The 27,317-nt window shown below is 38.7% G+C and overlaps 1 protein-coding gene across 1 annotated transcript in view; it reads right to left on the reverse strand.

The window, feature by feature from the left end:
• The window catches only part of FRAS1 (Fraser extracellular matrix complex subunit 1), a 431,004-nt gene that overhangs the window by 261,997 nt on the left and 141,690 nt on the right, over positions 1-27,317 (reverse strand). The window contains exons 3-4 of the mRNA XM_045473641.1: positions 11,637-11,744; positions 3,598-3,690 (exon numbers count right to left, since the gene is read on the reverse strand). Coding sequence (XP_045329597.1) covers positions 3,598-3,690; positions 11,637-11,744 — 201 coding nt within the window. The remainder of the gene's footprint in view (positions 1-3,597; positions 3,691-11,636; positions 11,745-27,317) is intronic.

Here is a 27,317-nt window from a genome sequence, read left to right on the forward strand (position 1 = left end):
TGAAAATATGAGATTTTGACATGGGACAAAAGTGCATTCTGCAGACAACATCTTAAATATATTCTTTTGCATAGCCAACTAATAAGTCGGCCTGGCTGTTGACATAAGTCCAAAGGAAAGATAAGGTCATAAAGTATTTGCCTGGCTTACTGACGGAACAATAAAATAATTTTTCTTTGTATAATTTGTTCCTGTTATGAAGTTATAGATCCAGAATACTAACTATCTGGGAATGTTCAGTGCATATTATAATTACATCCTCTACTTTGAAGAGAACAAGGCTGCGGAATTCAATATTCATTTCTTCCTTCACACACATAAATTAGTACTGTTAGCGTCACAGACGGCAAGGCGAGCAGACCTCTCTCCTCTATTCAATCGAATGTGGGCACTAGGGCATCACCACTTTTCTTTTTCGGTGAAGCTCCACACACTATCTCCTCAGACCTGACATTATCTAGTGATGGGATTCAATTAGTAAAAAAGGGAAAGAGAGAGGATTAATGGTCCTCTTCCCTCCCTTTCACAAGCTAATTTGTGGGGCAAAGAACAGGGAAAAGCATTCCAACGCTCTTTAGGAAAACATATTTCAGGCTTGTCTCCCTGAATGGTTGGCAAGGCTGGGCAGAGATCCAAACACTAATTTGAAGGGATAGCTTTCGGGAGGTCATGGATGAAATAGTCCCCCAAATGCTGGCTGTAATAAGCCCGTGTAAGACTCTCAAATAACCTGGAGTCAGCCAAATGGCTCATGTGTTTTCCTCACTCCAGGGAAGATGTCGGGACTTGTCCTGACTTGTTAGAAGGCTGGTTGTGTAATAAGCTGTTTACCCTGCAAACAAAGGTGGTCCTCTAGTGAGGCGAGGCTGTTTCATTAAAGGGTGGCCTCCTCGTGCTGCCCTGGGCTGGACCCATCCTTGACTTTCCTTTGCTTCAACCCTATTCTCTTGAGACAGTATCACTTCAACTAATTCCCCTCCTGCCACACTTCCTACAGACTCTTGTAAAGCCCTCTCTTAGGAGAAAGCTTTCACCGTGGATCACCATTCTAAAGTTCTTAAAATATCGGGCTATTTTGTAGCTACAGGGAGAGCATCTCCATGACCTGCCCTATGGGATGCAAGCCAGAGGCTAAAGAGAAGATTATTGCTGTTCCATGAGAAAGGAGTGCTCTGGACTGCTTCCTAAGCAAGCAGAAAGGGTCAAAAACAAACAAACAAACAAAAAAAACCCAAAACCCTCTAAGATTCAGGAAAAAAACCTAGTGATACAAGCAACAAGGTGAGAGTTGGAGCAAACCCAGACAAGTATTTAACCCACAGAAGAAAACAAATAATATTAAAAAGGCTTTGGCAAGAATCTAGGGGAAGTGAAAAAAGTGAGAGGAAGGAAGGGCAGAAAGGCAAGAAACATGATCATTTTGACCTTATTAAGACTAAAATTAGGAAATTTTTTTTGTCTCCGCTTAAAAAAATCATTATTCTATCTCTATTTGAAGAAGTAGACCACTAGAGATTTTTTTCCTTCAAAATAGAGTTCCTGAAATTCAGCTTTTTCTCACTTACATCAAGTACCAGAAATATAACATTTTCTGAGGAGTACGTTTTGAAAGTTGCATATGGGAAAACGACACATGGATATGTTCTTACCCAGTTTAGAGCTTTCCATGTGATGTAATACAGCAGAATGGGGTAGGGGGATGGGGGGAAGAAGGAGGGCTTTCTGAACTCTTCCAGAGAAAGCTGGAAGACAAGAGGATTTCATTTCTTAACTAATCCATCAGCAGATCGGTGGTCCTAGAACCACCCAGCCACATAGGTCGTTGGTCAAGCCCCACAAGCTTGCCATTGGGACAAGCATGCCATTGGGACAAGGAGATTGATAAGTTGGAGAAGGAATTTGTTCATTGTTTGAATCCTCCATTGATGTTTACTGGGAAAAGCTTAGCGTTAAGTGCCTGGTTAGGTGGGAAGCAAGGAAGATCACTACAAAGATGCAGAAAATACTGTCAATGTTCTCAAGCATCTTAAACCAAGATAAGAAGATTGTGCATGTGCAAAAATATAACACAAGAGAACAAGTGATAAATGTCATTAAACTACAAAGATTTATTGAATTCTGATTTTCCATGTCCCCAGTATCCTCACTCACTCGAGACGTCTGATTGTCCCCTGACCTTATTTTGGATACTAGGTGCTCCTTCATTTGCGAGATTCAGCTTGGTGCTTTTGACCTTGAACCATACACCTATTCAAATCATTATGACCTGGCATTACTTCCACCACCATTATGCTCTGCAGCACTTTCCATTTCACAGGGGTCCCCTTCGGCAGCAAGGTTTACACCACTCCACATAATGCAGACTGAATTGAGCAGCAAAGGGTGATACGTGGTATGAAGACATTCCCAGCATAGATCCTGCTTGGGTGTCTTTCAGCAACACATTGTGCAGAACTGAAAGAGTGGCTTCCTCAGGTAATTAGGAGACAGTGGCTCAAGGGAGATGATCCTGTCCCACGGGGAAAGTACACTATGCTCACCGAGTTTTAGGTACACACTGTGAATAGCAGCCTAGAGTGGGTATATCAAATCCCACTAACCTGAATGGGCAGAGGCATTAACTTGGGGAGGGGTTTGTATCAGGTGGAAGATGAGGATTAAAAGCAAAGAGCCTCTTTCTACCACATTCAACATCACCTACTGCCTCAGGGTAACGTTTAGGTGTAAGTAAAGATGAACTGTACCCATTCCATTTTCATAAGTCCTATAAGAAACCTTGCAATTGTACTTTTTAATCAGTATTTAATGTCTATAAATTAATCCTAAAGGATCTGGAATGATAAAATATAATAAAAGAACTTTAGGATTGATTTATAGTATTGTGGTTCTAAATGGGGGTAGGTGAGCATTTTGTCCCTTAGGGGAAATTTGTCCATGCCTGCAGACACGTCTGGTTGTCAGGACTTAGGGGTGCTTCCAGCGTCTATATAGAGGGTAAAAATCAGGAATGCTGCTAAATATCCTACAAGGCATAGGTCGGCCCCACCACAAAGCCTAAAATGTCAATAGTGCTGAAGTGTAGAAACCTTACCGTAATTGAAAGAGCCTTGAATTAGGAGTAAGAAAACCCAGGTTCTAGGTCAGGTTATACCACTTATTAGTAACAAGACATTGGGCAAGTACCTTAAGCTCTTCACAATTCAACTTTTTCATCTACAATACAGGAGTAATAAGATCTGCCCTATTCACTCACTCAGGGTTGTTTGTAATTATCAAAGGGAAACAATATATGTGATACAGAGACAAGGTGGTAACTTCATTATTCAGCATCACAACTTCTTCAATCAACATTGTCGAACTACGCTTTATAGACACAAATTCAATCTACAAATATTTACGTAGGACCTATGAAATAAGTAGAACCATTTTAATTTTATTCAAGAAACCCAAATGCCTATGGAAAGTCAAATGGGCCTCAGGTCCTCCACAGCCCAGGCAAAGAAAAAAACCTCTCTTGTCAACACAAGTTCAGCATTCAGCTTTCCCTTGTCAATGATCTACAGGCATAGAATCAACCATAGGTCAGAAAACACTTACCGCATAGATTTTCTTTTCATGATGGCAAGATCCGGAAGTCCTCAACACACACTCAGGGCAGCACTGGTTGGCAGCTATTTGAAGCACTTCTCCCTGAGCATTTAAAAACAGCTCAGTGTAAAACAGCAGCAGGAAACACACTCACAGTGGCTCATGGGACCCCAAGTCATCTCAGATACACTAAATTTCATGAGTTTCCACGGGTGACAACAGACGGGATAAACCAAATAAACTGACAAAAAGGATTCTCTCTGTCAAGATGAGCTTTTCTCAAAGTTAAAACGAACCCCCCTGTGAAAGCAATTTCCTTGAAAATTGTCTACACCTCTTCACATGTAATGAAGTGGAGAATTTTATTCGCTAGAAATGTTCCATCTGAGTGTCACACAAGAAAAGAAGTTGAGGTGAGAGAAGAGCTGTATCTCCCTGAAAAGTTTGCTTCCCTCTGCTGAGAAGAGAAGACTTGGGATGAGGGTGGGGGTGGGGTGGCCACAGAACTGGCAGGTCTTCTAGCTACCTGTGGAGGCCTGCTGCAGCCGGCAGGGGGTGGGGAGGGGGATGAAGTTCTGATGTTCACTTTTACTGAACAGAGTAGCAAGGCACATGGGGCAGGGGACTGACAAAGCTGAGAGAGGAAACAGCATTGTTGTGAAGGTATCACGTGTACTGCAGAGAGCCAGCTAGAGTTCCTGGACTCCAATAAAGATCTACATTGTTTTTCAGGGCTACTGTAATTCGAATAGTGTTTCCTATCGAGATGCGATACTATCAAAGGAACGGGCTACCATGTGATATCCCGGGATCTCCTGGGAAGTTGTCATGTTAACTAACCATCCATTTGCCACTGTGAAGACTCCATCTATCCAAGCGTTATTAAAACTGTGGAGCAAAGAGCATATGTTTGTCTTTGGGGCCCGGTGATCCTCTGACTCATCTTGCTTTTCCACTTAGAAATCTTAGCATTTCAACAAGTCTTAAAGAAGTGACAGACTGGGCAATGAGTGATTTTGACCAAAAATGGTAAGAGAGCCTGCATTAGCCAGGAAATCACAGCTTGTCCACAGAATAAAAGTCTACAAAGAATTCATCCAGTAGAATGAAAATATGTGTGTGTGTGTGTGTGTCTGTGTGTATGCATGCATGTGTGTGTATTAATGTTTCTTTGATATTTGAGGTTTCTTCCATTAAAAAAAATGTACCTACAAGAGAATTCTAATTTTATGTAACTACATCCACAAGAGTGGGTGAGAAATGGGACTAAGATTTTACCACTGTTAATCCACAAGACAGATAAATACAAATTTATCTAGCAACAGTGATCACCAAATGCCTCCTATTTGCTTGACAAGAGATAAAATATACAATATGGGGTTTTATAAAATTGTTCATACTATGCAACATTAGTGACTTTTCAAAAAAGTGCTCGCTGAACCCAAAAGGAAACTACACTTGTCTGATTTTCACAGTAAACTGTAGAAATCATATTAGCCTAATTTGCATTAAGAATTTCACACAGATAGAAAATAAGGTAATCCAAGTGTTGTTTATATTCTAACATGGAAGCAGGGAGCAAGGAAGAAAGGCAGATAAAATCAAGGACCATTTTATGCATCCAAATTAGTTTTGTTTTCTATAAAAACTGATTTTTCAGATTGGCCCTCAAAACTCATTTCATAAATATAATATTATTTATTTGTGAACATCAGTGGGGGGCCCCAGCTTGAGTCTAACTATTGAACTTGTGGTAGAACATAAAAGAGGTGATTGGGTCTAAAGGAAGAGCAAAAGATTTTGCATGTGGGCGCTTAGAGAAGGAGAGACAGAGTTCTTCCTTCGTGACCATGTAACCTTGCATAGCCCTGTGAGCTGTGAGCTGCATGGAACACATAAACCTAGGGTTTGCATTGAGGAACAGTGGGAAGTAACTGTATGTGCAAGAGACATCAGTGAAAATTGCTAGGGTTTCTGGGCAAGATTACTTGCATAGGATCTACAAAAATCAACCAACAATAATTATGATGATCATTTGGTAAAGATAGCTAACACTTAACTGAGTACTTAGAATAGCCAGGTACTCTTGTAAGCATATACATGTATGTGCATATACATATACATATACATATACATATATGTGTGTATGTATGTGTACATATGTATTATGTTTGTATATACACAATATATAATTCTCACAATTTAATTAGGTTAATAGTATTATTAGCTGCATTGAGGTTTGCAGCCAAAACCCCACATGTAATATGGTGTTCCCTTGCATGGTATTGCCCTCCTCTATACATATATATTCTCCAGAAATCCTGAGGAGAGGATTGGTCCCCACAGGACTGGGTTAAATAATTAAGGTTCTAAATACTTCTGTACTCTTTTTCTCAATATTTTTCTGTCTCTGTCTTTCTCCTTATTCCTAGGTAGCTAGCTCTCCAGCTAGCTATTCTAGATAGATATAGGAACTGGATATAGAATCTGTTAAGTATGGATAGGATGGATGGATAGATAGATAGATAGATAAATCGACAGAAAAAGAAGAAACATGTATCAGAATTTCCATTGACAATAGATTATTTCCAGTCAATCCATGAGTAAAACAAATTGTAAAAGGACTTTTAAACATTTTTAAAAGATGAGAGTAACAAAAGTTATTTATTAATAATAATAACTTAGGGTACAATGGTGATTCATTAACCTGTGCCGTGAACTAATGTAAGTATACCACAGCAGATTTGAATAACAACACATATTGCTGAGAAACACAAAGGAAAACTTAAAAACAACATGGTAGAGTAGAAATTATATTCGGTCATGAGTCAGGGCCTAAAGTATTGTCATGGCTGGACCACTTGCTAGCTCTGTGTCTTTGAGCAAGTGACTAAACCCCTACAGGTCTGTTTCTTTGTCTATAAAATGAGAAAGTCTGACTAAATGAATTCCAAAGGACTCTTGTAGTTCTATCACTCCATAATCTATCTCATTACTTAAAATAAAGAACCCAAGTGCTCTATGATATACTCACATAATCCTGGAGTAGGAAATTTCTTATGGTTGGATCATTTGGTCCAACCCTCTCATTTTACACAGAAGGAAACTCCTTAGAGTTTCGCAGTCTTCAATTATGTCATTCTTTTTATTACTATCATTCCAATTTTCTGATCACTCTTTCATACTCACTCACTAAAGACTTGGCTCCGAGGTCGCAGTTTCTTTTCTACACTATGTCTAGATATAATTCTGGACAACTTCAATGTCCATGAAACTGGCATTCTATCCTGGTACATTCTTAACCACTTCAATTCAAACAATCCTCCTCTCTGCTTCACTTGAGTCCCCATATGGTCATGGTTGACCTTGGGACCTATCTACATTCCAAATTATTCTATAACAGAAAGCTTCAACTCTCTGAATCTGAACCTTCGGGACTTTATCTCTCTCTCACCCTCACTCCCACCATCTCACGTCTTTCAGCAGAACGACACTTTTTTCCCTCGAAGTCATTCAGCTCCCAAATGGCCTCATTTTCCTATTCATGTTAGCCTCAATGCCCAATCCTTACTGTATATTTATTCTTTCTCTCCATTGATATGGAAAAGCCTAATCCAGGATCTATTCCACAATTTGTCATTTCTGGCTAGTAAACATTGATGAGAAAACTATCCCATTATGCAGCTTGGTACCCGCAAAGGTTCCTGATGTCCTGCTCCATGGGCCCTTAATATCACGCACACATAGTTTACTTCAACCTTGGTCAGTCCCTTTCTCTTCTCAGTGACAGCTCCTAACATCCACTCTCTTTCTGCTCCCAACCAAATCTCAAAATCTTCACAAAGTCAGATTAGATATGAACTACTTCAGTTTCATGTCCCTTTTTTTACTTACAAATCTAACTATATCTGTATCTGTCCATGTCTCTTTCTTTCCAGTTTTAGAGAATGAGGTTGGCCTCCCTACCCCAACCTCTGGATCCCACACACTCTGCTTCCCAAAAACCACTCCTTCTAATTCATTCATTCTGTCTGTCCTCCCTACCCCATTTCTCATATCATCAGCTTCTCTCTCTCTTCTAGGTCACCACCCTTTTTCCTCCTAGCATGATCATGTCTGTATCATGCTAATATCAAAAATGAAAACAAAAACAAAACCCTCTCCCTTCTCTTGTTTGGTCATTCTGCAAGTATTGACGAAGCGTCGTACACTGTGCTGTTCGATGGGCTGCAATCGTGAAGAAGACATGGTTTTTGCTCTCAAGAAGCTAAGAGTCTGGAGGAGGAAGCAAACAAGTAAATAGGCATTTGCAGTCTACTTAAGAGCTATAAGAAAAGCAGCAACACAGGAAGGCTCAATGGTTAGGGATGAGAGGTTCAAAGAAGCTTCACAAATGACTGGTGTCTGCCTAATGCCCCATTTCTCTCCTTCTAGTCTCAGCAAAGCTCCCTGCAAGAGCAGCCTTTACTTGGCTTCCTTTCCCTACTTTCTATTCACTCAAACTTCTGTGATATAGCTTCCTCTCCCACCACTCTACTGACACCATCTTCAAGGTGGCCTGTGATCAACACTGTTGATACAAACTCCTTCTGGAAACTCTCTACTCTCCTGGCTATCATCATACTGCTCCCTTCTCTGGCCACTTCTTACCTCTTACCTCTTTGACCACGTCTCTTTAATCTTCCTAAGATCCCTCTCTTATGTTCACCTCCTTGTAAATGACTGTGCTCCCCAAATTGCATCCTTGATCTTACACTCTTTCTTCACAAAATCTCTTTATATCAGCTCATTAAATCTAAAGGTTTACACTACTGACTATATGCTAATAATACCCACACAATATTTCCAACCTTGCCTTCTCCTCTAAGCTTTAGACTCATATATGGGCTCCCTTTTTGACATGCCCACCTGGCTTCTCCATGGACATTTCAAACTCAACGTTCCCTAAAGTGAAATCATCATTTCCTCCCAGACAGAATGCTTGTCCTCATTATCACATATTTTCAATATCAGTCAGTGGCTCAGCTAACAAATCATCAAACCATAAATATGGGAGTCATATCTCCTTTTCCTTTCCCTCACTCTTCTAACTTCATTTAGTTCTGCCTAGTTATCCCCTAAATGTTCTTGAACCTGCCCTTTCCTCTTGAGCCCTACACTACTGGCACTCTGATTCAGGTGCTTCTGATCAGAAGCACCCTTCATCTAGATTATTCTCATGGCCTCTGAATTGATCTCCTCATTTCTAATATGTATTATCTTAGAAAAACCAAAGAGATCTTTCTTAAAAGTTGGAAATTATACCCACATGTCTGAAATCTTCATTAGTAATCTATTATCTTAAAAATAGAACCCCAAGCTCCATAGTACAGCATAGTACAAGGCTTTCCATAACCTCGAACTTACCAACTCTCTAGCCTTATCTCTCATTCATTCATCCAATCAGTCAAAAAATATTTATTGAGTGCCTACCATGTGTCAGGTGCTATTGTAGGTGCTGAGGATATACAGTGAATAAAAGAGACAGTAAACAAGAAGTATCTGTAAAATATATAGTATGTCAGATATTTGTGCCAAGAAGAAAAATAAAGCATGGAGGAGGAATAGGAAATGTATGGTGGGGTAGAGATTTGCAATTTTTTTCAAGTTTTATTTATTTATTAATTTAAGAGAGAGAGGGAGTGGGGAAGGGAAAGAAGGACAGAAAATCCCAAGCAGTCTCCATGCTGTCAGCACAGAGCCCAGCATGGAGCCAAACTCACAAACCAAGAGATTATGACCTGAGCCAAAATCAAGATTTGGATGCTTAACCAACTGAGCCACTCAGGTGCCCCGAGATTTGCAATTTTAAATAGAATGACATTAGTGCAAGACTTAAAGGAGGTAAAGGAGGTAAAGAATCAAGTGATTGATATATATATATATATATATATATATATATATATATATATATATCTCCAGAGAATGAACAATTTCATCAGGAAAAGCAGTACAAAGGCCCAAATGGCAAAAGTGTGCCTGACATATCCAGGAACACCAAGCAGGCTTGGTGCCTGAAGCAGGGTAAGCAAGGAAGAAAACAGTAGATTAATTAAAGTGGTACAGTAGTACTTTACAGGACACTGTGAGCAGTTACTCTAAGTGAGAAAAGAAGCCATTGGAAGCCATTGGAGGAGTTTAAGGAGAGAACCAACATGATATGGCTTAATTTTTAATAGGATAACGCTGGTTGCTAAATCAAGATTACAGTGAAGAAGCAGATCCAGAAACAGTGAAACAAGAGGCTAGAGTGAGAATACAGACAAAAAAATGATAATAGGTAGAACCAGAGCTAAGAGCAGGGAAATTACATTTGGGATCTACAGTTTTATGAAGAAAGCTGGGGAGTTGCTAATGCACTGGATGTGAGATGTAGGAGGTGGTGGGGAGGTCAAGGATGATGCTAAGTGTTCTGGCCTGAGCAACTGGGAGAAAGGAATTGACATTTACTGAGATGAGAAAAATTAGAAAAGCAAATTGGGAAGGGACAACATCATGTTTGGTATAGAACAGAAGTCAGAAACTTATTTTCTGTAAAGGGCCAGATAATAAATATTTTAGCCTTTGAGGGCCACATTTGGTCTATGTCACAACTACACAACTTTGTCCTTATGCTATAAAAGCAGACACAGATAACACATAAACAAATGAGTATGCCTGTGTTTCAACAAAATTTTGTTTATGGACATTAAAATTTAAGTCCATATAATTTTTATACCATGAAATATTGTTGTTTATCTTTTTCCAACCTTTTAAAAATGTAAAAAGTGTTCTTTTGTTATAGGTCATACAAAAACAAATGGCAGGCCAGATTTCATCTGCTGAGCCCTGGTACAGAACACATTTAATTTTCAGCAATATGATCAATATCTTCCAACATTTCATTCCAGGCTTCTTACAGGATACCACAGCTGTTCACGTGCAGCAGAAGAGGGTGTATCTTCATGGCCTTTATATGACCAGCTCAGATTCTGACATAACATGCTAAGCAGCAAAGTAGAGATCTTTTAGGAGTATTGGCTCCATAAAATAGAAAGCCCCATATTTACAACAAAAGATTATTAAATTTACCAACACTGGATGTACACCCAGCTTCTCAGAAATAAACCCATGAAGAAATTGAGGGCTACACTGAAAGGTAGATAGAACCTTCCCTCCAACGTTAGAAACAAACAGAAACATATTAGCGCTAGATGGCATAAAGTCTCAAGATTCATTATTATGGGGGGGGAGAGAAAGAGAAAAATAAACTGTACCTGCGAAATTGACAGAATGCTTTTTACAGAAAAAAATTTAGTCTTCTCCACAAAGTTTCAAATGTTCAAATTTGAAGCTTAAGCTTTTTTTTTAATAGATTCACTTTAAAAAGAAAAGAGTCAGCACCTGGAAAAAATATTCTAACAGAATAGATGTGTCAGAAAAAAAATGAAAATTTTTAACAAAGGGGAAAGGAGGAAATATCTCTCATATACTTGGTCAACCAGGAGATTTCTCAAGTCAAAGGTCTTAGTGAGCTCAATGGCAGCACAATAATGTTAGTGGGAGAACAAATAGTATTTTTGGAAAATCATCTTAAGAAGTCAATGATGACTTTCAGTCCATTCAATGGCTTGTAAATGTTGTGGTGATTATCAACAGCTTTGGCACTGGTCAGCCCCAGGGAACTCTCTGGGCAGCAGATGATTAACTGCATAATCATGGTTAGGTTGCTTGAAATCTCCAGGCTTCATATCCTCATCTGTAAAGTGGGGATAAAGATACTTGCCCCACATGATATTAAGTGGGATAACGTTTGTAAACCTTTCACTGAGTGCCTGGTCCAGAGTAAATTCTCAATAAACAGAAATTAAGATATTCTTAGATGTGATGTTAAAGTTCTCTTCTGAATTTCGTAAGGCTTCCAGTTAGAGATTGGGATAGATGTCAGAAACAAATGACTGAAAAGATGCAGAAACCCTAACCTTCTCTGACTTTACCTGTTCACTTAGGATACAATTAGGATGACATACCTTTTCAAAGGCACACTGAGGGTTTCTGCAAACAGCAGGTTTGCAGATAACGATGTTGCCATGGCAACGGCAGTTCTGGCATGAATCAGGCTTCCAAGTTGTGGCATCCTGCAAGGAAGCATAAGCTTTCAGTTAAAAACTGATCAGTCAAGGTATGAGCACAGCGAAGCAGCACCATCAACAGCCCCACAGCCTAAACAATTAAAAAGCAACAGAAAGTCACAGGCACACACAGTGCTTGCTGGGCACTGATTAAACCCCGAGAGGCAATAAAAGCAGTATAATCCATTTCACCACAGTCAGCCCACGTAGCCAAAAACAAGGGCATGCGGCAGAGAGCTGTCGATACCCAGAGTAAAAAACATCGATTGGCCTGAAACCTCAGGAGGACATGCTGCTCCCTGACTTGAAGTTTCTCTTTGTTGTTAACTAACAGAAACCATCGGAGCATGTTTAAAGGAAAATGACACTTGGACTGGGAGTAACCGGCATCCTAAAAACAGGATTTGCCAGGAGATAACATCAGCACCTTAGACTTCACTTTCTGTCTCTTGCATACTGCATATTCTAATGCTCACAGCACAAGGACCTGGGTAAGTAGTTCAATATTTTTGAAGCAGATCAACCAACATATTGAGTAACTATTGTATGCCCAGATGTACACTAAACATACTGGGGTACAAAAGAAGCATGCATATGAGCACAATCCATAAGATTCTCACAAATTATTATGGATTATGAACATGAGGGCCTTTGACTTGAACCGGGATGAGCTGGGACTTCCCCACAAAAAAGCGGAGACCAAGTGGCATAGTTAATGTTACACGTCAACTTGGTTAGGCTGTGGTGTCTTGTTTGGTCAGACACCGCCTACATGTTGCTAAGATATTCTGTAGATGTAATTAACATTTACACTGAGTTGATTAAGTAAAGGAGATTACCTTCAATAACATGATAAGCCTCATCCAATCAGTTGAAGGTCTTTAGAGCAAAAATTGACGTTTCTTGGAGAGGAAGGAATTCAACCTCAACAGTAAAACATGGAATTCTGCCTGAGTTTCCAGGCTACCAGTCTGCCCTACAAATTTCAAAATTTCAGACTCGTGACTGCAACTTCAAATCTTGCCTTAATTTCCAGCCTTCTGGCCTGCCCTACAGATTTTGGACTTGTCAGTCCTCACAACTGCATGAGCCAATTCCATGGAAAAAAAAAAAAAAAACATATATATATATATATATATTTAAAGATACACATATGTCTCCTTTTGGCTCTGTTTCTCTGGAAGACCATGTCTGCCATACCAGTGCTAGTACAGATTTACATGGAGGTGCACAACATTCCCAAGCACAAATGAGGTCATTCTTTCACACCGAGAAATGGTCTTAGAAAATGTGCTTCATGGGGCGCCTGGGTGGCGCAGTCGGTTAAGCGTCCGACTTCAGCCAGGTCACGATCTCGCGGTCCGTGAGTTCGAGCCCCGCGTCGGGCTCTGGGCTGATGGCTCAGAGCCTGGAGCCTGTTTCTGATTCTGTGTCTCCCTCTTTCTCTGCCCCTCCCCCGTTCATGCTCTGTCTCTCTCTGTCCCAAAAAAATAAATAAACGTTGAAAAAAAAATTTTTTTAAATAAAAAAAAAAAAGAAAATGTGCTTCGAACCCAAAGTCATTTAAGAAACACAAAATATATCTGAGGTAAGGTAACATTCCCAGTGGCTAATTCACAAAAACTCTGAGCCAAAGCAAATGAGTACTAGAACCTGATTTGGAATACCTCTGAATTTCTTTCTTTGTTTTTTTCTTTTATTGTTATAGCACATGCCTCTGAAATTGACAATACTGTGCCAACTACAGTCTCCTCTTAAGCGAAAGAGCAATGACAAGTAGGCAAGGAAAAACAGGTTTCATTCCCTGTAATGTAAATGATGTAATATATGTCGCTTGCTGATTTCGAGAATGCAATATCAGTTTCAAGGTATAGATTAAATAAAAATGACAACTTCACAAAGCCAATGGCCACCATTTATTGACTATTATCTTATGCATGACTTTGGGAGCAAGAAGCATTGATAGAGGAGGCATTTGTAGTACTGGAGGTGGGTGGCCTAGTTTGCTTTCCTGACCTCTGCCATCATTCTAGAGGGCTGGGCCCAGCAGAGAGGGAAGTTAGTGCACACTTCTCTGAAAAGCACTGACATGTGTGACAACTCTGTAGTGCTGGCACTATTATTAGGACTATTCCCACTTTACGAATGAGGAAACAAGACACGAGAGGTTGAGTAATTTGCTCAAATTCACAAAACTCTAAGAGATCTAAATACTCAGGGTCAGGAGCCCAGCTGCCTGGATTTGAATCCTGGTGTCACCATTCACAACAGTGAGTCTGTCATTGGGGCGCCTGGGTGGCTCAGTTGGTTCACCCGCTGACTCTTGATTTTGGCTCAGGTCAAGGTCTCAAAGTTTGTGAATTCGAGCCCCATATCAGGCTCTGTGCTGATGGCATGGAGCTTGCTTGGGGTTCTCTCTCTCTCTCTCTCTCTCTCTCTCTCTCTCAAAATAAATAAATAAACATTAAAAAACCAAAAAGAACAGTGAGTCTGTTATCAAGTTAAGGTGTCTGTGCCTAGAATTTCTTATCTGTAAAGTAGTAATGATAAAGTACTTAACTCATAGGGTTGTTGAAAGGATCAAATGGGATGATGTATTTAAAGAGATCTGAACAGTGCCTAGAATTTACTGAGGGCCTATTCAATGTAATATATTTTTAATCCAAATGCTTTCTAAGATGTCATGATCATTTAGCAAACATCTCCTAAACATTTTCTTTTCTCAGAGTGAAAACAGTCCCATAAGTACCTGACTTCCCTATCTTCTCACATCAGGCCACACAGGTAAAGCAGAGTGAAATTATTATTTAATTAGGACCCTAGGACTGAAAGGATTCAGGACATTGCGGGAGAAGGGAAGAATGAATCCGCACATTGATTTTCAAGAGTACTTAGGAAACTGGAAAAGTCCCTGTGTCGCTGAGCTGACCTAACCAGGAATCCATGTCTTCCTTTCATGCAGATATGGGATGGCATTACCACCTCCATGGACTCCCTTCAGCCCAGTATGGCTCTAAGGCACAGTCACCTTCACTCTCTCTAGGCCTGGCATTCTTACGCCAGGGGTCAACTTCTTCTCTGCATGTCACTTATTGTCTCAGAGGCCCCAGACTCCAAAACAGTCCATTATACTTGTTAGCAGCTCTCAGTCACTGCACTTGGCTTACTGAACTTTAAATAGGATCCTCTAAAAACATGGAATCATATTTTACTTTCACTCATAGAAGCATAATTTTTTCCTTATGTTAATTCAAAGTTAAATTTATCTGGGCCCAAGAGGCCTTCCTGAAAGTGTTTATGAATCTGTCTTCCTATCAGACTATCACTCTTTAAAGAAGGAGATCTCATTTTATTCCTCTATATATCCCCTTCACCAAGCATGGTTCCCGAGTGCTGGATGAATTAGTTAATGAACAATCCTGAGTACTTGCTAACCCTCAAGAAAGCATCTCTCCCTGAAAATTGAGATATCCCAGTTAGAATGCAAGATCTTGATAAAACAATGTTTAAGTGACAGCACTACAAAATCCCCATAATGTTGATGGCTATTACTTCACTGGAATCAAACCATGCTTGAAAAAATTTTTCTTCATCTGGCCATCGGACTTACCAAAAACTTCCTTATATTGATGTCCTAATAGAGTAAGTAATTTATGGCTAATTTAAAATAAAATGAGCACTTTACCAATGCCTGGATAGATAGCCATATATTTTTCAGGTCTAAAACTTTACGAATCAATTTCTACGGTTCCATAAAATTGCTTTATGAAGGTAGGGATAGGAGAGTTCCTCAATAGCTAAAACTTTGGATAAAGCTATAAAGTCCAAAGAAATAACATTGTAAAGTAAGTTTTACAGATTTTCCATGTTACTGTTGCAATTCTGTTGCTTTGTAATCCTTTCTTGCAATCTAACACACTCTGCAAAAGAAGTCTTAAAATAGTTTTTCCCTAGAATATAGATTAAGGTATTAGATTATGACAAACCTAAAAAGCAATCGAAATATAATCTGTTAATCAGTTTATAATATTTTAACAATATATGAATCAAATTCTCTTATAGATAATACGGTGTCTCCATCTACAAATATCTTAAAAATTTTTTTTTTCAACGTTTATTTATTTTTGGGACAGAGAGAGACAAAGCATGAACGGGGGAGGGGCAGAGAGAGAGGGAGACACAGAATCGGAAACAGGCTCCAGGCTCTGAGCCATCAGCCCATAGCCTGACGCGGGGCTCGAACTCACGGACCGCGAGATCGTGACCTGGCTGAAGTCGAACGCCCAACCGACTGCGCCACCCAGGCGCCCCTCCATCTACAAATATCTTAAAGTGATAGCCAGGTAATTCAAGAAAAATAAATTATTTCACTTGGTTAAGTATTTATTGAACATTTGATTCATGCTAAAAATATACAGTGAATATATCCCTCATCAGTACTAAAATTTCTGGGGGGAAATTATTTACAGTATTCTGTAAGAGCAGTTATATCAACTGTCAACATAAATTTTCTTCAATTTGAATAGTATAATAACCCTATTTTAATTATTAATTCGTCTCATTTTAAATTCCCTTGGTTTCTTAGACCAAAAATGAGAAAAAAGAAATAAAGCTCACCCAAAGCTGTGCTTTCAACTTACAAAATAATATGTAGAATATAATGCCATTTTTATAATAAAAATATACTTATGTGCATGGAAACAAAATATGGAATTATATAAGGTAGTAAGTGAAGGATGGTCATTCTCCAGTATGGACTGTAGGTAACTTTTTGGGTTTCTTCCCCTTTATCCTATCTACAGTTTCTATTCTTTTCAGTAACAAAAATATATAATTTATGTGATTTTTTTAGCATATTAAAATTTTCTAGAAAAGCTTGACCAGTACAATAGGCATGTATATTTCCCATTTATTCAATAAAATATTTCTTTAAATAAAATAGTTTCACAAAAACCTCAGCTTCTCAAAGCCATCTTTAGGTGACTCAATGCTGGGATACAGAGCTGATGAGAAACTCTCAGGTGGGGAGACATGGACCAGGACCCCTGGCTTCTCTGGGTGGTAGGATAGCTATAGGCGGCTTGGGCATCAGGTCCCTATACACTCATATTCTGGAGGATGGTACAACACTCTCGCTTTTATGAGTTTCTTTTCCTATTTTGATAAATCTTCTTGGCATCAAGAATTACTGATTCTTCTGTCCTTATGTTTAGCCCTTGGGAGACCCAAAGCTTCCTTGAGTCAAATGGGAAGACCTAGCTGGAGATTGCATGGTGAGGGTACACGTTTGGGACTGACAAATGAAAGCTGTTGGAATCACATTGGAGGAAGTGGGTGCTAACAGTCTCTCCAAGCACCTTCTGGGGAACAAGGTAGCTTGTAACTTGGAGCAAACCAGGCTCCAAAGTGGGGATCTCAAATGAAGATGGTTCAGGATAGGATTGTCATAACTTGATGGCACCAGATCATGCTTTTCTCCTTCTTAAAAAGTTCAAGTGGTAACTTATTTCTCTCCCTGATTTCATTTTCTACCCTCTCTCTGAAACCTTTTTTACCTGGCTCTAGCTATGCTGGTTTTCTTTGCTATTCCTGAAACTACCAAGTATGTTCCCAGCTCAGGGCCTTAGAGTGCCACTCTCTCTGTTTGGGGTGCTCTTTCCCCCCAAACATCACCATGACTTATTCTTTCATTTCATTCAAGTGGCTGCTCAAATACCACCTCCTCAGATAGTATTTTGCACCTATCTATTCCTTTACTTGGTTTTCTTCCTCGTAGTCACCACTTAACATCATATTATACAGTTGTTTACTAATGGTCTTTCCTTTTCCCACTGGAACATAACCCTAAAAGATAAGGAATTTTGTTTGTTTTGTTCACTTCTGTGTCCCTAATGTCTAGAACAGTATCTGCACATAGTAGATGAAACTTACAGGATCTTTTAAAATCACCTTTAAAATATAAGGTAGAACAACAACAACAACAAATATGTTGTATTCCTTTTTCTGCCAACCATAGGTAAATAGGATCTGGGCATTGAACTGGCATGTGGGAGGTGGAGTTAAATCAAACTACCTATCACATATTTAACAGGGAGCCATTTATCTAAACTTCTTGAGTTATTCCCAAACCTTCTTGCACTAAGATTTTTAAAAATTAATTGTGTTTCCTACTTGTCCTTCAACTCAAGAGAAGGCCACAATATTCATCTGGGTCTCATATCTTCATTTCTGGAGGTTTATTTTCTGACAAGTCTAGTTTTCAGAAAAGATAATCCATAAAAAAAGTTTCGTTGACCCAGCTCCAGTTCAGGCACGGAAATAATGTTCTTGTTTGTCAAGGAACCATAAAGAAACGAATCAATAACTTTCATAAGGTTATTTTAGAGTTCAATTCTTCTCCCCAAGTGCCCTTCCTCAGACAGCTTAGATAAACAATACCTTTTTCATTCAGTCTCATTTTAAACTTCATGTAAAGCTCCTTATCCAGCCTCAAATAAAAAGAAGCAGAAGACACATATTGTTAAGGAAAGATAGGAGTCCTTATCTTTACATTAAATTCTCTTCTTTCAGGAGGAGCAAATGCCAAATGAGAGAGAAAATGGCAGACCACTTCCTGTCTGAGACCTATTTCAAAAACTTGCTTCATACAAGGCCCCCTTATGGAGTTTGTTGTTTTCCACACCAAGGACCTAAGTAGTTTCCCATTACTGCATCCTGGAGAGACTAGCTTGTACCTGATGTCTTCCTCCAGCTGTCTTAAAATGATAAACTCAAAGGCACCAGCTATAAGAAAATCAGTTTGGATACAGAAACAACAGCATGAATCACAGATGAAAAGACAGCTGCTACACATAACTGAAAATGTCTTTGTTCAACTGGCTGACAAGAGTCGCTGAACAGCATGCCAAGTTAACATCAAGTTCCTGTACATATGTTTCCTTAGGGTAGTGTGGTAGTACAGGCAGGGGCAGGGGAAGGAAAGGGAACAAGTTCCTGCCATGTGCCAGTATTTCCGTGAGTCCCCCATACACACGCTAGCCTATTGGTCCTCCCAGCAACTTGTGAACAAAGTATCACTACCTTATATTTTATAAAGGAGGGAATAGGGTGTCAAAAGACTGAAGGAATTGTCCACAACACATAAGTCATGAATAGATCTGGATTCAAACCCACCCTTTTCTTCCATGCTCTACTATTGTCATATAATATCAATAACAATAGAATGCATTCTATTGTATAGCAGTCTTACCAGTTCAAATCACACTTACTTCCATCTCTCACTCTACAAGCCAAAATGAGGCACAAGAGGGCAGTGCTGCAAATCTTCAGAGGAAAGGACTGTGGGGTTAAGTGACTTATCTGCCTAAAATATTCCCCATGCCTGCAAAGCATACTCCTACCCCCTTTTAATCTAACTTCCATCATCATGTCCTCCAGGTCTCAGTTGAAATATTACTTCCTCAGGGAGGACCTCCCTGCCTCCTTGACTAAGGTAATATTTCCCTGCCCCATGTTCCCAAAACTTCCCCTACTTTCACAATGCAAGACTTATTCCTCCCAGGTCTATTTTGCCCAGAAAAGAAGAAGGAGAAAAATGGCACTTTCTGGATTCCAGACTCTGAGACACATTCAGATCTTTTATATTTCTCCCTAAAATATTGTGAGATAGATATAATCATCCCCACTTTACAGATGAGGAAACCAAGGTTCATAGGAGTTAGGTAATATTACCAAAGCTTATAAGTGATGGTACCTATATTTGAACCAGTGTCTATTAGATTCTGAAGCTTTTATTTTTCCAACCATACCCACTTCTGTACCCACAGCCTTGGTCTGTGAACACAAGGTCATACACCACATTAACCCAAGCAGCAATATCAGGATAGTAGAGTGGGTAAACATGGGTTCAAATACCAACTCAATTGCTCCCTAGCTGTGGGATCTTGGGACAAATCTCTTAGCTTTTCTGAGTGTCCGTTTCCTAACATATAATACAGATAAGACAGAACCAAAGAGTGATAGTAAAGATGAAATAAACTAATATACTTTTTTTAAAGTTTATTTATTTATTTTGAGAGAGGGCAGGGGGGCAGAGAGAGAAGAAAAGAGAGAATCCCAAAGCAGACTTTGTGTTGTCAGCTCAGAGCCTGACATGGGGATTGATCCCATGAACCATGAGATAATGACCTGAGCTGAAATCAAGAGTCAGACACTTAACTGACTGAGCCACCAAGGTGCCCCTAAATTAATATACATGTTAGCACAGTGACTGATACATAGGAAGCACTTACGAAATGTTAGATATGAGTTTGGTCACCTGTCACAACCTTAACCAGTTGATGATGGTATTTTCTGCTACAGAGAGTAGTTGTAACATTTAGAGCTTTAGAAAATCCTCCTGGAATCTCCAGTTTCCAAGATAAGGAGGAGTTAACTTTCCCATAGCTTAAATGTTTACAAAATATTCCACTAGAGAGTGCTGTGGAAACTACACTCCTAGAAGAGTATACCAAAAAAAAAAAAAAAAAAAAAAAAAAAAAAAAAAAAAAAAAGAATCTCTTCAAAATGTAGAATAAAATTAAATGCCCAGTAAATGTGCTTCATATTCCAAATTCTGAAGCAATGGAAACACAGGCTTAGCTCTGTAACTCTTCTATTTTTTACGCACAGCTTTCTATTTATTCTAACACAATTCTGTTACAGTGAAAGGACAACCCAAGAACATCCAATGACAAAATAACCCTCATAAATTTCTAGAGATGTTACCTGCAGAAAAAGTTCTATAATGAATAAAAAGTCTGCCTCATATTTCCACTTTAAGTAAGTCAGATACTAGGGAGACCCTGGTATAGCTTAAGCTTATAATCACATTTTTCCCTCTAACAATTTAGCTCTTACACATTTCATTTCACACTCCTAAGGAAAATGAAGGAAAAAAATACGCATTCAAAATATTTGCACATGAAATTAAATTACTGCTATTCCATTATATCTCGTATTAATATTATTTATTTTGTCTTCCTCTCCCACTAGATCATTATCATTTGTTTTATAATTTGTTGTTCATTTGTCTCCCTCCCTTCCCAAGAGTAGAGACAATTTCTTTATATATAGATAGCTTTGTGTTCCCATAGTGACTAAAACATAATAGGCACTTACAATGTTTTTGACTGAGTTGATGGATGGATGGATGGATGGATGGATGGATGGACATTCTCAAATTTGGATAATCACTAGCCATTTTGTGATGTAATTGCTGAAAAGCCAAATATATAGACAATAGCACTTCACTCCCCAGGCTGTCCAATAAAAGTCTTGCTCCTGCAATGGCCATTTTCAATATGCACTATCTGAAATCCTGCCTTCTAGACTTAGGTCTCAGTCAAGACCTTTACTCTGAAATGGCCCCTCTATTTCTGACTGAATGCCAGGCTCACCTGCCTGATACTGCCATGTTCCAGCATGCCAACACTGCACGTATCATTTGAAGTTCTGCTGCATGTCCTCAACCCCTCTTTTTTACTGTAGCCAGGCTCTTAACAGTTGACCTAGTTAAATTGGCCATCCAATAAATGGCTGGGAGCTGTACTGACACTCACATTCAACCAGGAAAAGCCACATTCTAATATGCCTGTTTTCAGGCCTGAACAAGGCCCTGACTCAAAGACTTCATTACCGGCAACCTCACTATTTAATGTAAAGCAAGCTCTTAAACAGGGGTTACGCTGCTCTAAGAGGCATTTGAAAATTTGTTTTGAAGACTGAAGGTTGGGGTGCTGGGGTGCTACTGGCATTTAATGGATATGGATCATAAATTCTAGATTTCATGTCATGCAAGACACTCTTGCACAAAGAAAAACTGTCCCATTTCCAGATGACATTTGAATGTCCTTCCAAACATTCATGTCAGTGAAAAATCTGTTTATAATTACCTGGTTATTATCCTAACTCTGTTTCACATATAAACACAAAAAAAACTTATTGAGTGGTAATAATATGTACTGAATTATCCAAAAACTTAACTATCATGTAACTCAAGGGAAGACTGTACTTTATTTTGTTTAGAACTTTATGAAAATAACAGAAGACAAAAAAAAATTGTATTGGAAATTTTTTAGAAACTATGAATGTTTTATCAGATAACCAGTATCCCCAAGCATAATTAATTGGAAATTCAAGAACAGCAAAATACAAACAAATGAGATTAATTTTTTTAACTGCATGCTGAACATAACTTAAAAGAATATTAGTTAAGTGAGGAGATAGCTCATTAGAAAATATCCAAACTGAGGGACAAAAAACAAAAAGTATTAGAAAAGAGCAGGGGAGACACATGGAACATACTGTAAGGTTTAATATATAGGCATGTGAGGAAGAGATGACAGAAAATGGGCAAAAATAAATTTTTGAAAAAATAACAGCCAAAAAATTTCCAAAACAAAGAAAAACATTAAGATTCAAGAAGTGATAAGACTATCAAGCAGAATAAATATAAAGAAAATAATACCTTAAGCACATTGGAGTAAGACTACTGAAAACTAACAGTAAAGAATAAAATCTGTTTTTCCTCTCTATTCCGCCCCACATCCCCAGCCCCTAGCAACCAATTTCTATTTTCTGTTATATAAGTCTATTTTTTTTTTACTTTTTATTTTCATCATTTTTCAAAGTTTTATTTATTTAAGTAATCTCCACACCCAGCATGAGACTTGAACTCACAATTCCAAGATCGAGTTACATGTTCTTCTGATTGAGCCAGCCAAGTGGCTCTTGACTTTTTTTTTTTTTTTTTGAGATTCCATCTATAAGTGATATCATATTGTATATGTCTTTCTCAGTCTGGCTTATTTCACTTAGCATGATGCCCTCCAAGTTCATCTGTGTTGTCACAAATGATAGGATTTCCCTGTTTTTAAGGCTGAATAATATTCCTGTGTGTGTGTGTGTTTCACATTTTTTTTATCCATTCATCCACTGACTGTCACTTAAGTTGTTTCCATAGAGAAAAATCTTAAAGTCTATAGAGGGGTGGAGAATTATCTTCAAAGATGAACACTAAACCTGGTAGCCAACTTCTCCACAAAAAAAATGATGGAAGTCAGAAAAAAAATCTTTGAAGTGATAAATAAAAACAATAATCAATTTAGGATTTTATACCCAGCAAAAATAGCCTTCAAAAAATAAAAGTGAAATAAAAACATTTTAAATTAATAAAACTTATGAGAATTTGTCACCTGCAGACCCAAACATAAAAAAGTAAAGGAAGTTCTTCAGGAAAACAGAACATTATTATAGATGGAAACACAGTAATGTAGGAAGAAACTGAGAGTAATGGAAAGGGCAAATGTGTGGGTAAATATAAAAAATAACTGCGTAAAACAAAAATAATATTTTGTGGAATTTAAAATGCAGGTAATATAAAATGGATAACAATAACATCTAAGACAGCAGAAAAGTAAATAAGTTTAAAGTGTTTCAAGGTCCTAGTACTAGTTGGGAAGAGATAAATAATTAATACATGTAATCTCTAGGATTACCACTAAAAGAAATAGTAAAAGCATGTATAACTAAAGAAGCTAACAGATGGGGAAATGAATTCTGTATTGATCCAAAAGAAGAAAAGAGAAAAAAGAAACACAAAACAGGAGAACAAACAGAAAACAAATAGTAAGATAGTAAATATAAACCTTCAAATATCAGTAATTATGAAAATGAAAATTAAAAGATTGTCAGATTGGATAAAAACAGTGAAATGGATCCAATAACATTGAGAGCCATTCTTGCAAAGTACCAACTGAACATCTCAAAGATAAAAAACCCAATTTGTATATGTATATATATACATATTTGTACACATAATTTGTATATGTATATAAGTATATACATATTTGTATACATTTATACCTCTGCCCCATCCAAGATGGAATTTCAGAGACTAAATTCTTCAACCATTCAAGTCACCAAGAATTTGAGGATCTGTCACTGTGCTAAGCAACTGGGAATTACAAAAAAATATAAACTGGATACCGAAGAATACAACCCTGTTCCTTACATATGCACTTGAACTTGAAATACAGTTGAAGAAGCAAGATTTTGAAAATAATTAGGGAACAAAGGAAAAGAATAATTGAAGAGAGAACCTAGTATGGAAAAAGAGCATTGGACTAGGAGTTAGAACCTGCCTTCAGCAAGCTGGGCACACTAGACAAGATTCTTCCTCCATAAATTCAGACGCTAGAGCTCAGTGTCCATAATCTAGAAATGAATTCTGGAGTCATACATCTGGGGGGTAGAATCTAGCTCCTTCACTTAATAGTTACAGAACCTTAAACAAGATAATTTCCTGACTAAGCTTCAGTTTCCTTTTATATAAAAAAAATATAAAGATAATAAAACCTACTCAAGAGGAATATTAGGAGGCTAAATTACATAACACATTTTAGATTCCTCAGCACAGTGCCCAACACTTATAGGGTAGAGCAGAGGCTTCCAGTTCTCTATCCTTAGACCCTTCCTGTACTCCAAATAAATCTCTGTATGACCTCTGTTTGTCAGAGGGATCATCACTGTACATCTTTGTACAGAAGTCATAAAGCAGTTCATCATCTGCTTGATTTTTTTTCTCATGTGTGCATTTCATGACCATGTTCATCAATATACAACCACTCCTGATGTGCAAGTTACAAAGCTTACTTTTCAAAATAAGATACCATATAGATAATGCATTTTTTAATCAAACACTCAACCTTCCAACCCCATTTTATAATGTCCATTTTAAAATGTCTTTACACAAGTTATATGTCCATGTAATACTCATGGCTCCTTTTTACTAAGCAACTATTGTATACATACATTACATATGTATGTGTCTTATATATACATATATGTGTATATTACAGGTGTATATACATGCATATGTACACCTATAATATTCATATCACATACAAATATGTATTTACATGTGACATTTAATCCTTGCAAAAACCTTGTGAATTACTTAATTATTGCTTCTGTTTTCCAAAAAAAAAAAAAAAAAAAAAAGAAACCAAAGCTTAAAAAAAAAATTGGTGACTTATCATATAACTGGGAAAGCCAGAATTTGAAGGCAGGGCTGCTTAGTATCAAGAACTATGCTCTTTCAACTAAAAGATGATAATTCTGGAGAGGACAGCTCTCAACAGGTTTCTGTATAACTGATCAACTGACCTAATTGACTTTGGCTGCTGTCACCACCTCCATCCCACCACAGTGCAGCTGGCAAGGATTCTGCACAGGAAGGAATCTGGGACCAACAAGGGTAACCAGCTCTGCCTCAGCAACCTTACTCTCAATATCTTACTCAAGATCTTAAACTTCGAAGGAAACAAAAACAGCTTCTCCTCTAGAAATGTTTGAGGAAGCTTTCTATAACGCCACATGGCATAATAAAGTAATAATGATATGGTAACAAAACTGTACCAGACAACACTGCTCAAATCAACCTTCTTAATCTTGGCAAACGAGAAGAGTGCAATAATTACATAGCTGCTGCTATTTCCATGTCCTGGGTGAGTAGTGGAAAGTCTTCCAAAGTTCTAAGTCAGAGATGGTAGACAGGTTTTCTCACAGATGCCAGCTCTACAAAAAAAAACACTTAAAATGCTGTGTTGAGGAAGATTCTGAAGCTCTGTCCAAGTAGGGTAAGTGGAAAAATTACTATTGCATGCCACGGGCTCAGGGTTAAATAGTGGGGAGGAGCAGAAGTTACCCATGCCATATGATCCCACATGCTACAGCCCACACAGTCTACCCTAAAATATTGTTCGCCATTGTCACTCGATTCAGGAATTAAAATGGGAAAAGAAAAAAAAAAAAAGAGGAAAAGAAAAAAGCAAGCAAGCTCGGTTTGGCCAAAACCACTGATATGATTAACTTTAATGCCAAACTAATCAACCACATTTTACTTTTCTTATTTTTCCATTAAGCTATTCAACTCTTTCCAGACATGTAAACCTTTCCTCATTCATAACCAGTTTACAAATGGGCTTCTGTTCTGCATCAGCTACTGTTCCCAAGAACACTCTGGCACAGGCCACGACTGGCATATGGGGTTAGCATCTTCACCTCTGGGAACATGGATTCCACCCCAATCCCAAACCAAGAGGAAATTAACTGCCAGTTCTGATGGGAATGACATATTGACTAAGTACTTAGACCAAGCAATCCACTCCTGAAGTCAGCAAAATACACAGTGGTTGTATTCTCTAACAACATAAGAATGCTTGATTAGATTTGCCTCAAACCTCACTGTTTGCCAGGAAGCCACTGAAGAGAAGCAGGGATCAGGTGTCTCCAAGGAAGACCCTCCCAGGGTTCACTGTGAAATCCAGAGGCAGAACCCAGAGCAATTACACTTCTGGTACAATTACCAGCATCACCCACTCCCTGCCAACTGAGGAGACTTGGCAGCTGAATAATACAGCTTTCATTTTACATTTCCACTCCAATTAGCTGACAGTACTAGTCAATTGGCTGCATCAAACAAAAAGCAAGAGAAGTTGAAAGGCCTCTGTGTGGTTTACAGAGCTGTGCCTTAGAGAACAATGAAGAGATGAAAGGGACTGAAAAGAGAATTAGGGGACCCACCGCAACAAAAGGGCCAGCTGCAAACAACCCACAGGTGGGACGCATGGTTCAAGTGGTGCACCGGAGATATTTAAGCTTAACACTCATCCCACCTACTGTCTGTTCTACTAATGGCAAGAGAATTCAATCACTGCCCCTGTAAGGTCTGGTTGGGGCTTAATAACATTGCACAGTATATATACATACAAAAAAGCACACATTCTCCTGAGAACTAGCCTCTTCCGTCCTACCACACAGTCCACATTTACAGAGAAATTACTGAAATGAATGCAAAGTCCCGCTAGTGCTTAGGGGCTGTGTAAGGAATAGAAGACAATGAGTTTCGGGGTGGGTGTAAGGGTTCACAGTCTCACTGATAAAATGCACACAGGAAACAAGGAACCATACAGTGGACAGCAGGGACAATGGGAGGGTGCAGCAGTGACTTTGAATAACTGAACCATTAGAATGTGCTGACCAGTGCCAGGATCCTAGGTGGATCCCACAGAGGGGTTCTAATAGATTCCACTGGAGTTCTCTGAAGTTCTGGCTGGAAAACTGCAGTAACTCTTCCAGAGCTGAGCAGAATCAACCAGGGCCTCAGGCCCAGTAATAGTTCACACTGAACCCGGCAAGTTTCCACATGCTGCCCCGTTCTCCTATATTCTTCCAGAGCTTAGAGGAGCCTAATCACAGCCCTTGTAAACAGCCTGGGAGAGTTCTGTCTGGTCACATTGTGGACAAACCTAAAATTCCCAGTGCCCTTGGGGGAATGGTTCTTTTAAAGACAGAACATACATTATAATTTGTTTCCTGGGCTTCATCCAAAATACACTATTTCAGCCTTTATCCATTTGGGGTCCTGTGACTGACATTTAATATGGACTGAAGGGGTTTTGTGATCTTGTCCCAAAGCTGAATGTCAACTGTGGGAAAGAGGAAGCATTCACTTGCAAATCAGGGTTTGCCACCCTC

This window comes from Leopardus geoffroyi, chromosome B1, assembly GCF_018350155.1.
Source record: "Leopardus geoffroyi isolate Oge1 chromosome B1, O.geoffroyi_Oge1_pat1.0, whole genome shotgun sequence".
NCBI classification, from domain to species: domain Eukaryota; kingdom Metazoa; phylum Chordata; class Mammalia; order Carnivora; family Felidae; genus Leopardus; species Leopardus geoffroyi.